This window comes from Strigops habroptila, chromosome 3 (assembly GCF_004027225.2).
Source record: "Strigops habroptila isolate Jane chromosome 3, bStrHab1.2.pri, whole genome shotgun sequence".
In the NCBI taxonomy this organism is placed as follows: Eukaryota; Metazoa; Chordata; class Aves; order Psittaciformes; family Psittacidae; genus Strigops; species Strigops habroptila.
In genome coordinates this window covers 79922327-79936635 of record NC_044279.2, presented here as the reverse complement: position 1 = coordinate 79936635, position 14309 = coordinate 79922327, and the positions used below count along the sequence as shown (strand labels likewise).

The following is a 14309-nucleotide window of genomic DNA, read 5'->3' as shown; positions in this document are numbered from 1 at the left end:
CTCGCCCAATGGCGGAGGAGCACGGCCCGCCCCTCGCCCCGGCCCTCGCCGGGAGGCGGCGGGAGCCGTTGCGGAGCGGTCCGCGGGCACGCAGGGCTCGGGAGTTACCTGCCGAGCTCCCACCGCGGCCTCCTGCAGAGCGGTGAAAAGGCGAAAGGCTTCCCAGCGCCGGCCGGCCATTGCCCGCTCTTCCCCTGTGGAAGGCAGCAGCAGACCATGGCTGTCCCCGCCGCCAGAGCGGCGGCTTCTTAAACCAAGCGAGGGAGACCACTCTGCATGAAACGGCTCTGTGGCCTCGGCCCTCCTCAGTTCGTGTGCACCTGACAGTGCTGTTCTGTCATAGTTTGGAATAGAATTATAGAATCCAGGTTGGAAAAGACCTTTAAGATCATCAAGTCCAACCATTCCCCAGCACTGCCAAGGCCACCACTAACCCATGTCACTGAGGGCCTGATCTACACAGTGTGTGAACACTTCCAGGGACGGTGACTCCACCACTGCCCTGGGCAGCCTGTTCCAGCGCCTGAGCACCCTTTGGGGAAGGAATTGTTCCTCATATCTAATCCCCCACCTGGCACAGCTTGAGGCCGTTTCCTCTTGTCCTGTCACTTGGGAGAAGAGTCTGACCCCCACCTCTCCACTGGCTCCTGCAAGTTTTGCCTTTGCAGAGCAATTCCAGGTCCAGCTGATCATGCACAAGGTTCTTAGACTTGAGCGTCTCGGGTATGATCAATAAAGCTGTAAATGATTTGGGACTGGCCTATTTAAAGGACATTTCTTAAGCCGTGCCCCACTGTGATGGTAGAAAGGTCACTTTCCCGGGCTGTGTTACTGGAAGGGACAGATGTTCTTTGCCAGAGCTCTGAGGCTGTTGCATCTTTTCATCAAGAAAGAAGTGCTGGATTTAGTGAACTTGTCAAAATGCTAGAGAAGGCACTTGTTTGAGAAGACAAATACATGTCTTTTAAATACCTCCAGGGATGGTGACTCAGCCACTTCCCTGGGCAGCCAGTTCTGATGCCTGACAACCCTTTCAGGGGAGAAATTTTTCCTAATATCCCATTTAAATCTCCTGTGGTGCATCTTGAATGATACTCACCAATGGTCGATCTTTACTACTGTCCTGGTTTTGGCTGGGGTAGAGTTATTTTTCCTCCCAGTAGCTAGCGCAACGCTGTAGTTTGTCTTTAGTCTGACAACAATGCTGATAACACACCAATGGTTTAGTCCTTGCTCAGTAGCACTTACCCCAATCAAGGACTTTTCAGTCTCATGCTCTGCCAGTGAGGAGGGGCACAGGAAGCTGGGAGGGAGCAGAGACAGGACACCTGACCCAAACTAGCCAAAGAGGTATTCCATACCACAGCACGTCATGCCCAGTATAGAAACTGGGGCGAGTTACCAGGAAGGCTCAGGTCGGGCTGGGTATCGGTTGGTGGGTGGCGAGCAGTTGTATTGTGCATCACTGCTCTTTATTTTTCTTTTTAGTTTTCTCTCTCTTTTGTTATTTCACTTTTTCTTTAGTATTAGTATTATATTGTATTTTAATTATTAAACTGTTCTTATCTCAACCCCTGGGTTTTTCCCATTCTCCTCCCATCCCACTGTGGGAGGGGGAGAGTGAGTGAGCAGCTGCATGGTACTTATTTGCCAGCTGGGTTTAAACCACAACAGCTCCTTCAGAAGAAGACTAGCCCTTCCTGTTATTGCTGGCCACAGAGTCATAGGATTAATGAGTCTGGAACGTTCTTCTCAAGGTCATCTGCTCCAATGCCCTGCTCAAGCTGGGCCATCTACAGCCAGTTGCTCAGGGCCATGTCCAGACAACTGTCCGTGAAGAGAGACACTACAGCCTGTCTTTCTGGCCAGCCTGTGCCAGTGTTCAAACACCCTCACAGTAAAAAGGTGTTTCCTGATGGTCAGAGTGACCCTTCTGTGTTTCAGTTTGTGCCCATTGCCTCTTGTCCTGTCACTGGGCACTGGAAAGAGTCTGTCTCTTCTTGTACCTTCCCTTCAGGTATTTATATACATTAATAAGATCGTCCCCAAAACATCTCTTCTCCAGACTAAGGAGTCCCAGCTCTCTCAGGCTTTCCTCATAGGATTGATGCTCCAGTCCTGTTATCATCTTTGTCACCCTTTGCTAGACTCCAGTACGTCCATGTCTCTCTCATGCTGTTGAGATGTTGACTCAGAGGGTCTGGAGGGATGCCAGCTCTCAGTGCCTGCCTCGAGTGCCTCGAGCACATTCACACTGAGCGTTGGGTGTAGACAGAGTTCCCAGTAGAAGCATCCAAAGCTCACAAGGCTTCCCTCTAAAACCCATGCTGTCCAACTTCCTTTTTGACAGCAGTTGGGCTGCCAGTTTGCTGTAGCCATTGCTTATGCCACTTTTCACCTTGTACTCTTGCTATTCACCTTCTTCATCTTGTGATCTTGCTATCAGCCTGCTTCTGTCCTGAGAAGGAGCTCTGCAGAGCACCACACATTGTTGCAGACACTGCATCAATGTCATCACAGCCTCTTGGATTGGTGTACTGTGAAGTGATTTCTTTGAATCAATACCCATGAACTTTGTGATTAATCACCTCTTCCCACTAACGGCTGTTTGTAAGACATCCCTCATCAAGTTAGGAAATTGAAGTTGTTGCACTTCCACTGCTCTCCATTCTGTTGTAGATTGGGTTACTTTGAGCAGCTGAAGATAGAGGTTGCATATTCACATATCTTGTCTTGTGAATGTAGCCTCAGGTTTCCTGTTTCACGGCTGTTGAGCCCTGTTGCTCAACAGCCCGATCGAAACATCTTGTCATATGCACTCTTTGCTTTGGCATGGAGGGAAGCAGATCAGAAACTTCTGCAGCTGAAGAGAGTGAGGAAATAATTTATACATCTGTCAGATTCTCTCAGATTCCTCTGCCAAGGACTAGTGGTGTACGGGAAAAAAGAGGTAAGGAAGCTGCATGAGGTAGGTCAACAAAAGATTTTATGTTGAGCAAAAGCAAGATCTACACTCTGAGCTGGCCACTGATGTTGAGTGCCTGCTCATGGTGCTCTTGCTTTTGTTCTAAAACTGCCATGAGTATTTTAAAGTGACAAAAGCCAATGGGTCAAAACCCCTGCATTGTTTCCCCTCCCTTTCTCTGTCAGACCCCTTTTGGTGTCTACTCCAGGACGTTCGACCTAGGCACCTTTTTATCCGAAAGAAGTTTGCAGTTTTAAAGTTATCTGCTTGTCAGCAAGATGAGATTGTTGCAATAGTTCTTTGAAGGGCATGCGAGATGCAAGTACAGATAAATGAGAGGCGTCTACTAATCAGAGATCAGAGACAGAGGAGACATATGAGATCATCCAGGCTCTCTCCTGTGGGGCTCTGCAGGATTCTTTTGTGATACATTTTTTCCTCTGTTTTCTCTGTTCTGGTTTTACATACCTCCCAGCGAGCAAAGTTTCAGCACTTGCCTTGAGCCAGTTCTGCAGGGCGTTTTACTATCAGGAAGATATTCTTAGTGCTTTCCTTCGATTTTCTCTTTGCTTATTTCTGCCCCATTCTCCCAGCTCAGGCCTTGCAAATGTCACACTGAGCAATTCTCTGCCTGCTTGGTTGAGAAATATCACCTCAGAAGAGTGAGATTTTGCATTGGTGATCATTCTTTGTGTCTCCTTCCCATGAGCTGTTTGCTTTTCCTCTAAACACCTGTGCGCTTTAGACAAGTTGTGTTGCATTGGCTGCAACACTAATGCTTGACCTCACCTTTTTTCCAAGCTGTTATCACCAAGGGGGCTCTCACTGTGGAATACAAGATTCTATGCTCTGATCAGAGTAACTGCATATATCTGTGGTTGTTAGTGCTGCCTGGTCACTTGCTGCACTATGGAAACAAAGCCTGCACAGAAATCCCCAATTTCTTGTCTGGTAATCACACTCCATTTGCTTGGAAGGCAGTCTTGCTTTTGCATGTGTTTTCATCAGAAATTGTGTTTTCTTCAGAAATTATGTTTTCTGTTGCATCAGAAGACACAGGGACATCCCTTCATTCCCTGCTATTTGTGTTCACTCCCACCCTGTTGGAGGTGCAGATTACCCAATGCCTTCTTGAGATGTTTTACAGTTTTCTTTTTAATATTCCTTCTCTCCAAATTTCTTTATGTACCCTCACCTTTCTGAGCTGAAGTCTTCGGGCGTAAAATAAGGAAGCGGATCTTTTAACACACTCTCTGTACATATTATTTGATTATTTCCCAGCTCTCTTCTTCATGGGAGGAGTCCCTAGGGATCACAGTTGAAGTACCTTTCTTTAGAAGACATTTATTTTCAACTCTGTCGCTGCCTCCATTACTTTTGAGAGATGTGTTCTCAGGTATTTCAACTCTGTTTTCGAATGCACAAATGCACCGGTGATGCAGTATCACAGGTATATCACAGGTGTATAGATCAGTCCTCTGATCAAACCGACTCTTTTTGGCTCTTGTGGACTCCTGGAAAACGAAGAGTTGTTCTGGCTGTCTTCTGTTTGGCTTCCAGAGTGCTTTAGATATGCCACACTACCAAAATGTCAGTCTAGCAGTCACTTAAGACAATGTTAGCCTGTGTGGCAGTCTTGTAGTGACAGCAATAACCAGGTCTGTGCCTTAGCCAAGGACAGGATCCTTGTTTCTCAAATTCTCCTCCCTGGCCCTAGGTAGTCATGCTACTCCCATACTGACGTAGGCAGGAGCTGAGGGGAGTGAGCTATTTGGGGCAGTGCAAAGATATTCTTCAGACTGTCCTAGAAGACTTCAATTACAAAATGCTAACAGTTTTCAGTTTTTGAACTGAATTTGGATTCCCAAACCTAAAAATACTGGGTCCCGTTGCTTGCAGCCTATCATAGTCACTTCTCCAGAGCACTGGGAGGTCTGGCATCGTGTTTTGTATACTAGAAAGTTATAACATTGGATATTTACATAAGGTAAAAGTCTCCCTCTCCCTTCCTTTGGGGAGACTTTTCTACGGTTCCTCAGACAACTACATGGAAATATTTCTGGATGCTCTATTTAGTCTTTTCTCTTGTGTTTCAAATTCATCTGAGGTACTTCTCCGATCCTCTTCTACAAGAGCTTCACATGTAGTCCAGGGGATAAGGATCAAGCACAATCCCCTGAACCTGTTTTAAAAAGGGGGAAGTGCAGGGACTCCCTTTTGTAAGGGGTAAAAATCTCGATTTATGAACTTTTTAATTCCACTTTCCTGGATTGATCACTGCAGTTCAAGTGAGGCTTAAATTCTCCTCAAGTACCTCGATATGATTTTCCCACTTCACTTTTTTCCTGCCCAAATTATTTAGTGGCATATTTTTTCACTTTTGAGGACTGAAGTGAACTCTCCCATTGCTCTGGATGTGGAGGTGCCCTGGGATTTTGTTTTGATGCTGAGTCCAGTCATTTCCCTTTTTTCAGCAATTGATTTGAAACAATAGAGGGTGAACTGCTCTATTCATTGCCAGGAGGCACCAGCTCCAGTGCCCAGTGCTAACATTTAAGGATTAACCCTTTCACTGACTGTCATCCCTGGAAGTAGTTTCCCCTAAAATCAGGAGCAGCAATCTGGAGGATGAAGGAGATAGCTTCTTTGAGAGGCAAGAGAGGAAGGAAAACAGAAGTGCAAATCCTCAGAAATGTGGTCTCAGAACAAATATTTATCCTCTTTTGCTTAGTTTTCAGTTGTAATCTGCAGAGAAGCCACTCCACCCTATCCCTTAACCTCGGCCTATCTCTATTCTCTTGAGGCTCAATCCTAGGCAAAACCTAGATCATCAGAAATACAAAGGTGACCTTACAAGAGGAACAGAGTTCAAGTCCTTCAGTTCTCCCATTGTCCTCTTGCATGAAGCTGAGGAATAGGTTGTAACTGAAAAGTCTTTCTGTATTTTGTAACTGAAACCTGCAGGTCTAAATATATTGCTATAAACCAGAAACTGGTCTTAAAACCGGCGAGCCTGCAAACCGCTCTAAGATCATATTGCTATAAAACAGAAACTGGTCTTAAAACTGGTGAACTTGCAAACTGCTCTAAGGTCAAACTAGATTAATTCATATGAATTTATTGACCTGGTCTAGTTTTTGTATTTTGGCAAAGCTTCCAGTGCTTAAAGGATTCATTCTTGTTTTTAAGTGAAGTCCCTTCGCCTTCTGTTTTAGCGCTGGCTTTCTTTGTCTTTCCCACAATATTCTTGATACGTGATGTGCATTTGTTTTCGGTCTCCACCGAGGGGTCCTAATAAAAGTCTCCTTTACTGCTTACTTTTTTTTCTTTTAGCCATTCCTTTTAATTAATCTCTGACAAACTTCCTCATTTTCCTGTAGTTTTCCATTTTGAAATCATTATACCGCAGCGCCTTTTGTTGTTGTTGTTGCTGCTGGATTTTGGCTCTGTTGAATCTCAGTGCATTTGTGTTCACTGTGGCACAGAAGCTGCTGGATGGAGCCGTGGTGAGCAGGGTGGCCTGAGCACAGCTCAGGGCAGTCACGAGCTGCTTTGCTTTCTGTGGTTCTTGGCTCGCCGCTCTGTGAGGTGCCTATTGATGGTGTCTAAGCATTTCGTCTCAGCATCATGCCCTGACATGGCATTTGCATAATTTAATGAGACTAATTGACATCTGTCATCATTGGCTTCCATCACAGTTGCTCTGTTGGTTTTTGGTTGTGCTTTTTTTTTTCTAGTTCATGAGTGCTGTCACCATCCTTGACTGGCAGCCCATAATATAATTCCAACCCTGTGCATTTAGTAGTATTCGCCTGGTCTGTGGGGATGCTGTTACTGTTGCTTCTTGATGCAGTTAGTTATTTAATCTAATTTGACTGTAATTTGGCTTGAGGAGAGAACAGCCCCCTCTGTTTTCCCTGTGTATTTTATATCCTATTGCTATGGCATGCTGCTCACAGCCCTTCTTCCACCAAGTTTTCAATGTACTTGCTGTGGTAGTGTCTTTGGTTAAAGATAGCCTTCCCCTTTATCCATCTTATTCCTTAGACTCCTAGCCTTTTTTGGGAATGCAAATATGTTTCTGTGGGTCTTGTGACATGACCAAGAGAAAAGCACCCCAGATTTCATAAGCTTCACCAGGGACTTTGTTGCTGTACTTGGGTAGAAGACTCTGGAGCACCACAAGAACAGGATGTGGTAGATAAGCTTAAGGGAGAAGCACAGAGAAATCCTGGGTTCCTCAACATCGGTAACCATTAGCTGCACATCTATTGCTTCTTAGAAAGTCCTGTTGCCTGTAGGTCCCATAATGAGATTAATAAAACAGGCAGGGGCTGAGATGTGGCTGACCTGCAGACACACAAACCTCCTGGGAAGCTCAAGCAAGGAATGATGGCTTCTAGTGCAGCTGAAATGGGGCCCTGGGCTGGTGGGCGGGGGTGTGAGGAGGTCCAAGGGAGGTGGGCAGGGACAGTGATGGCAGCGATGTGCAGCGTGTAGACAGACACTATCTCTAAAGTAGTTCAGTTCGTTATGGAAATGCCCAGGACACAAGCAAACTGTGTAAAACCACTGTCAGTTTTCATGTTGCTCCTGTTCACTATGCTTTCTTTTCTCTTTTACAGCTCCCTGTCTGTGGCCAGAAGTTGTGCCAGGCTTGGCTATAGGCTTTGGGATACTGAGCATCTCCCTAGCGATTGCTTTGATATGGAAGATAAGTAAGTGCACAAAGGGGTGCTGAGGATGGGCAACCATCAGCAAAGACCACAGATTCATCTAAATACAGGAGCTCAGATCCTGAACTCCATTATATGGGGTTAAACCAGAAGCTATTCTAGGTTTCTACCAGTCTGAAGTACCCACTGCCTATCCAGAATATTGTGAAGAATATATTCCTTGTGCAGACGCCAGGCAACCCATTTCAGATCCTGTTGCAAAGAAAAGTGAAAGATACTGAAAGGTTTCTGTAGACTTGTCTGCAGCAATTACAGTGGTGTACTGCAGGTTGAAGATACAAGGTCCGTAACACTTTTGCATGCATGCAGAAGGCGCTAGACCATGTGGAAGAACCTGCTGTTTTCTGCTTAAAATCCGTTCAACCTGAGCGTGACATGATCACACTGTACCCACAGAATGATGTAATTTTTTCCCCTTACTTTTTGCACACCCAGAGTGCTGCCTGCTTTCAGATAGCCAATTTTGGTTCTCAGGTACCTTGAGTAGTTCAGAGGAAACCTGGTGAGGTTGGGGCAGGGGGAAGCGGGCAGTGTTGCACCAGCATCAGAGTGCATGTGACTCTTGTACAAATACCTGGAAATTGCACAGAGGATCTGAAGTTCAGTGTTCACGCACTGTTATTTTTAGATGCTTATCCTCACTTGTGTTTTCTGCATTGCAGATATCCAGAAGAGTTGCTTTTCAGCAGATCCTTGCTGACAAGTGTCTTTCTGTTGGTTAGTGGTAGAGAAAAGCTGGTACTTGGATTCCTTTACAGGTAACTCCCAGCCACACTGCCCTGAGCAGTGGGTTGCCTACAGAGGGAGCTGCTACTCCTTCTCCAAGCAGAAGAAGGACTGGCATTCCAGTCGGCAGTCCTGCCGGGCACAGGGAGCTCATCTCCTGGTGATCAGTGATATTTGGGAAATGGTAATGGTTTTCTTATTCTTTGAAGACCTTCCGTTTCCTTGCAGATACCTCAGTGATTGATATCCAAGCAGTCCTGTCAATCTAGCAATATTTTGTCTTTAAAGGAGAGGAAGGATTTATGACTGTGATGTTGTAGTACACTTCCAGTTTCAGTGTACACCTTAGATGTTCCCAGCAGGCAAAGAAGCAAAACAAAGGCAGAGGTGATGGTCACTGTCAGCTACTCAAAATCATCCTATGAAGGATGTTAGGAGACAGCCTTCACCATCCCTCTCTACCTCCCTCCTATCCCCAACATGCGTGTTACGAATGGTTACAGGAAAAGACTGGGCAGCCACTGTACTCATTGCCTACAAACCAGTACAGCCCCACTCTCCAGAGATCCTCCCTCTGCAAAAGTAATGCCTCTCCTCCCTGCAACCACTCCAGCTCCTCCTGCTCAGTGACCCTTGCCACTGTCTGTGTTCATGCACAAATATTTCTTTCTCAGTCTGTTTTCAATGCTTGCTTCCCGTCTCTGCCAAAAGCACTCTTATGCTGGTAAAACCAGAAACTGTCTGTTCCACTGCTCATTTTTTAGTGGTGCTCACTGAGGGCAGGGGCATGTATGACCACAGAAGAAACGGGTAAAGCTGATCACTAGGGAGGTGAGGCACATCTGCCTAAGCAGAGCAGAAGTACTTGATTGTTTCTGTGCAAGCCAAGGCTTATTAGCTCAGGTCCACTGAACGTGGACAGCTTCCAGCCCCTGGACAGAAGTTGCATTGTATGATGCTCTGGGGGGGCTTACAAAGCCATGTTTCTGCTCAACTGGGGCTATGTACCAGCCTCTCACGCTTGCTTAAGCAAATCCCGATTCCTTGGGAAATACCTGTCTTCCCCACATTACCCATTTCTCTGTATGAAGAAAGCCTGCCTGGTTCAGCAGCTTTCTTAGTACTGTCTCTGTTACTAGACTGTTACCCATTGTCCCGCTCAGACTTCCCTATGTTAGCAAGAGTCTCCTAGCTAGTTCAGCCTGTATTCATCAGGGAAGCAGTCACCTCCAAACCACCAGCAACACTCATGCATTCCTCAAGCTACTCCTATTCCCACCACTTTACGGAGTTTACCACTTTGTTAATGCTTCTGTGTGAAGATGTGTGCTCTGAAACTTTATTTATGGCAGCAGGAGATAAAGATGGAAGAATGGAGCCTGGCCATACACTGAAAGGTTGCTGTTGTTTGGTTCCTTTGCACATGTGGACAAAGTTGTCTCTTTTGTCTTTATCTTTTTTTATTTTTAAGGAGGGGATTTACTTCAGGGCTGAGTTTCTGTTGCAGGCTTCACCTTTTAACAGTAAGCAGGAGTTAAAGGTTAGGCAAAAGGAAATGAATATTGAAAACACGTAGGAGGCATGTTTGTGTAAAATTTAAAGAGCTTTCATCCTGGGCTTTTTACATAGATCTGTCAGTGCCTGCGCTTCCTGCCCTGACCTGACTTTACCTTTAATTGTTAATAGTTTGTATTAGCTTGCTAGCTAGCTGTATGGTAAAGCGTTAATACTAATAGCATATATTCCTACATAAAGTGTAGGATACTCAGGAAACTGGGGTGCAGTTGGCTGACATATATTGCCCTAAGAAATGGCCTTTGAAGAATCTGCCCAGGACCCTTGAAAGCACCCTTACTTCCATGTGACCATACGCATAGTTTTTATTCCAGTCATGATTTGCAGGGCTGATCTTCCTGATTGGAAGGTGTGGAGAAGCAGTATTGTCAGTCACTTATGGAGTAAGGCAAGGGGATATATCTTGCTCTCTGTTCTATTTACTTATCCTTACCTCCATTTTCAGGCTGTCTTTCAGTAGTCATTTTGTAATTCATCACCATTTCCAGGAGCTGTTCAAGAGTATTCAAACAGAATGTTTCTGGATTGGACTGAGGAACAGCACAGGCTCTGGATGGATTTGGGAAGATGGTTCTATATTCAATGGCATCAAGTGAGTTTCGTTGTGTTTTAAAAACAACAGTGCTAATTCAGATTGCCTGGTGTTCCAAAATACCCAGAGTTCCTGCTCCAGATTTCAGTAGCTTTCTTCATGGGCAGATTTTATTGTCACCTGTATGGCACTGAACTCAAAAGGGTCTACTTTTTACTGCCTTGCACCTTGTAAAGGCATGTACATGCAGAAAGCAGGGCTAATGTTAGTATCTCACTCTCTACTTCCCTCCAGCTGCTCAGATCAGTGATTATTTACCTGTACTGCTCACCCAGTTGCTCAGTCAGAAAACCATATGGTCCATCTTGGCTTAACTGGATTTAGACACATTTTGCGAAGTGATGGTGTCAATGGGTGTGAGGACCCAGCGCTTTGCTGCTTTACTGGTGCCAACTCAAGTCAGAACCTTAATTTTGGCTCACTCTTGGACAAAACTCAGCACTCTGCATGAGGGAAAACATTATGATTTGGTCCAGTGACTTTGCCTGGCCCTTTCCTTTTTATGGCAGTGAAGGAAACTAGTTAGTCTCTAACACTTCTCCAGTGAGAAAACTCTCCCAAGATCTCACTGTCGGTAGGTTGGTACTCTAAAAACTTGGTTTAGTTCCCATCTTAAATCCAGCTTTCTGTTCTTACAAACTCCTTGGAGGTGGTCATCTTTCCATGAAACTCTCAGCACTGCCATTGTCATGATGGTGGATATCACTGTCAGCACATCATGTCTATGTTTGGTTATGATTTGGGTTCCACAGTGTCAAAATTACTTAGATGTGTGATCTCCAAGGTTTTAGGGTGTTTTGGGTTTACATTTTGTTTTCTAACAGCTGTCCTTTGGAGGTTGGGTTCTTTCACTTCCTCTGGGCTCCACCCTTCAAAATCAGATGTTGTTTCTTTCTTGCCTCCAGGAGGTATCTCAGCATTTTCTCTCCGTCTCATTTTTGTTCCACATCTCTTGCAGCGTCCTCTCTAACAGCCCCGTGCAACATTGTGTTGTCCTGATGAAAGATCACTTCTGGGCCTCCAGCTGTGAATTTGCTGCTCCATGGATCTGTGAGAAATCTCTTAGATAAATCCCATGTGCATTTTCATCTCATAACCATCTCCTCCGTGGTACAAGTGAATCATTGTCCTGCAAACCAAAGGTCTACACAAGACCAAGGACTTGCCCTTTCCACATCCTCACAAAGGTGTTTTGCAGGGACAGGTTTGCTGCCCATAATGGTGAGTTATCGTCAGTAGCAGATCCATTCTCAGTCCACATGTGTTGGCTTACTGCTGTTTGTGACCAGATGAGACCTGGAACATATTCCCTGGCCTAGTCTTTGCCTTGCATGTCCTATAAGGGCAAACAAAAGTTTTGTCACAAAAGATGCTGGGTCTTCAGACCTCTGAGGGTGAGCTGGCCATTTCCTCCATTCCTGAGCATCAGATTTCATTTCCATTCCTTGCATCTCCATTGTCTGCTGCTAGCAGGACCAGGAAAATGAAGCCTGGTTTCCAGTGCTGGAAACATATAAACAGGCTTCTACCAGTGGCAGCATCTCCTTTTGCATTCCAGTAGTATGAGTAGGAGAGAAGAAATGAGACTACAACTTCTGTAAATCCAGCAGTGAAAATAAACTGCTAGTACTGCACTGGACCGAAAGTGTGTACCCATGTCATTACTTCTCTCTGTGGGAAGGAACCAGCTGCACTCCATGATTTATAGGCCAACTTCAACCAAACGAGTCAAGAGGCTGGACTTCTGAAGTCAAAGGAACACAGTTAATTGTGTGTTATTATTGAATCGACCAAGAACATGCTTCTCTCTCTCCTTCTGCAGTTTCATAACTGCAGAGAAGGGAAGCAGTGGACAAATCCTTATTACAATGAGCTTTCAGTTCAAATAGAGTAAAGACAGGCTAAGAGTGTGAACAGCGTAAAACCACAGTGAACACTGAGGGTAGGACAGTAGGTTGCATTTCCATACACTTAGAAAACTCTTTTTTCCACCCAGAGATTTTGTTCCAACAAAGGAAGACAAATGTTATTACCTTCCAATTTATTCTATTTATGCCAATGTACTATATTCCAATTTACTATTATCAATTTAGCCTTGGTCCAGAATTGCAGTTTATGGTCTGATGCAGTCAGAGCAGTAACTCTGACAGGACTGCCCGATGATGCACCAGTACCACTGGGAGTGACCCAGGTGGAAGGAGTTTTGCAGAAAAGGAGCTGGGGGTCCTGGTGAACGCCAAGCTGAAAATGAGCCAGTAATGTGCCCTTGCTGCAGAGGGCACAAATGGTATCTTGGGTTGCGTTAGACCGAGTAGTGCCAGCAGATTGAGGGAGGTGTGAGGGAGGTCATCCTTCCCCTCTACTCAGCACTGGGAAGGCCACACACTTGAGTACTGTGTCCACTTCTGGGCTCCTCAGGACGAAAGAGGCATGGGCATACTGGAGAGTCCAATGAAGGGTCACAAAGACAATGAAAGGACCAGAAGATCTTTCCTATGAGGACAGGCTGAGACAGCTCTTTCTGAGACAGAAGAGAAGGCTGAAGGGAGATCTTACTAGTGTGTATATAGTGTGAATATGTGTGTGAATATATATATATTCACACACACATACATATATATATAATGCACCTGAAGGGAGGGTACAAAGTGGACAGAGCCAGGCTCTGTTCAGTAGTGCCCAGTGACAGGAGGCAATGAGCACAAACTGAAACACAGGAGGTTCCCTCTGAACAGCAGGGAACACTTTTTTTACTGTGAGGGTGACTGAGCACTAATGCAGGTCCACCAGAGAGGTTGTGGGGGTCTCCATCCTTGGAGATACTCAAAAGCTGTCTGGACATGGTCCTGGGCAACCAGCTGTAGGTGGGCCTGCTTGAGCAGGGAGGTTGGACCCAGATGGCCTCAAGAGGTCCCATCCAATCTCAACTACTCTATAATTCTGTGAGAGATCTGCTAAAGGTCAGGACAAGGAAGCACTTTGAGTAGAAGGAGGTGGGTGAGTAAGAAGGACAGATCCGGGGAGGTGAGGTTGAGGAGGTGGGTGTGGAGGACATACAGAAATGAAGAGGTAATGAGAGTAAAGAACTAGGCAGCATGATGTGTGATGGAGAAGGATGAGGGAGAAACTAATCAATGCAAGCACCAGAGGTTTAATCTGGAAATGCTAGATCAGGGGTTCATGAGGAGGATTGCAAATAAGTTGGAAGTGATTGGTATTGGGATTGATGCCACATGTAAATGAACACTAAAACCAACTGTGAAATCACAGAGAAAACAGAAACAAGATCTTGTTTCCAAAAAGACAATTGCTGTTTCTGCCTAGCAATTTTCTTTTCAAATAATTGAAATTGTCCTTCCATGATGTGGTTGAAAGAAGCAGCTTAATGCTTCTTTCAGCTTATGCAGTTTAATGCAGTTTTGAGCTTTAATGCAGTTTTGAGCAATCCATTTGTTGGATTCCTCAAATTCCTCACCTGCAAATTCCTCACCTGCCATTTACGAAATGCCTTCAATTGCGTATCCCTGGTATGTGAGGCTTGACGCTCATAGAGGATGTAACACATGAAGGTGTCAGGGCAGATGAAGACAAAACTGCAGACCTTAGCATACTCAGCTAAGTAGATGTCTGCTGAGCCTCATCTAGAGTTCACTGAGCTGGGGCCTTTAGGTGGGAATGTTCCCAGCAAGGGTGGGTCTGCTGTTCAATAACCATG

The 14309-nt window shown here is 45.3% G+C and overlaps 1 protein-coding gene across 1 annotated transcript; it reads left to right on the top strand.

Moving 5' to 3' along the window:
* The first annotated feature begins 2832 nt into the window (after nucleotides 1-2832).
* KLRG1 (killer cell lectin like receptor G1) lies at nucleotides 2833-12308 on the top strand. Its single transcript, XM_030480840.1, has 5 exons — nucleotides 2833-2950; nucleotides 7591-7683; nucleotides 8460-8611; nucleotides 10491-10594; nucleotides 11553-12308. Exons 1-5 carry the CDS (start codon nucleotides 2833-2835, stop codon nucleotides 11662-11664), a joined length of 579 nt encoding a protein of 192 aa, XP_030336700.1. The 3' UTR covers nucleotides 11665-12308.
* Nucleotides 12309-14309: the final 2001 nt, after the last annotated feature.

Coding starts and splice junctions, on each gene's coding strand:
- KLRG1 (XM_030480840.1), top strand. CDS start 2,833: ATGGAGGGAAGCAGATCAGAAACTTCTGCAGCTGAAGAGAGTGAGGAA. Junction 8,612..10,490: donor TCAGTGATATTTGGGAAATG/GTAATGGTTTTC, acceptor CACCATTTCCAG/GAGCTGTTCAAGAGTATTCA. Junction 10,595..11,552: donor TCTATATTCAATGGCATCAA/GTGAGTTTCGTT, acceptor CATCTCTTGCAG/CGTCCTCTCTAACAGCCCCG.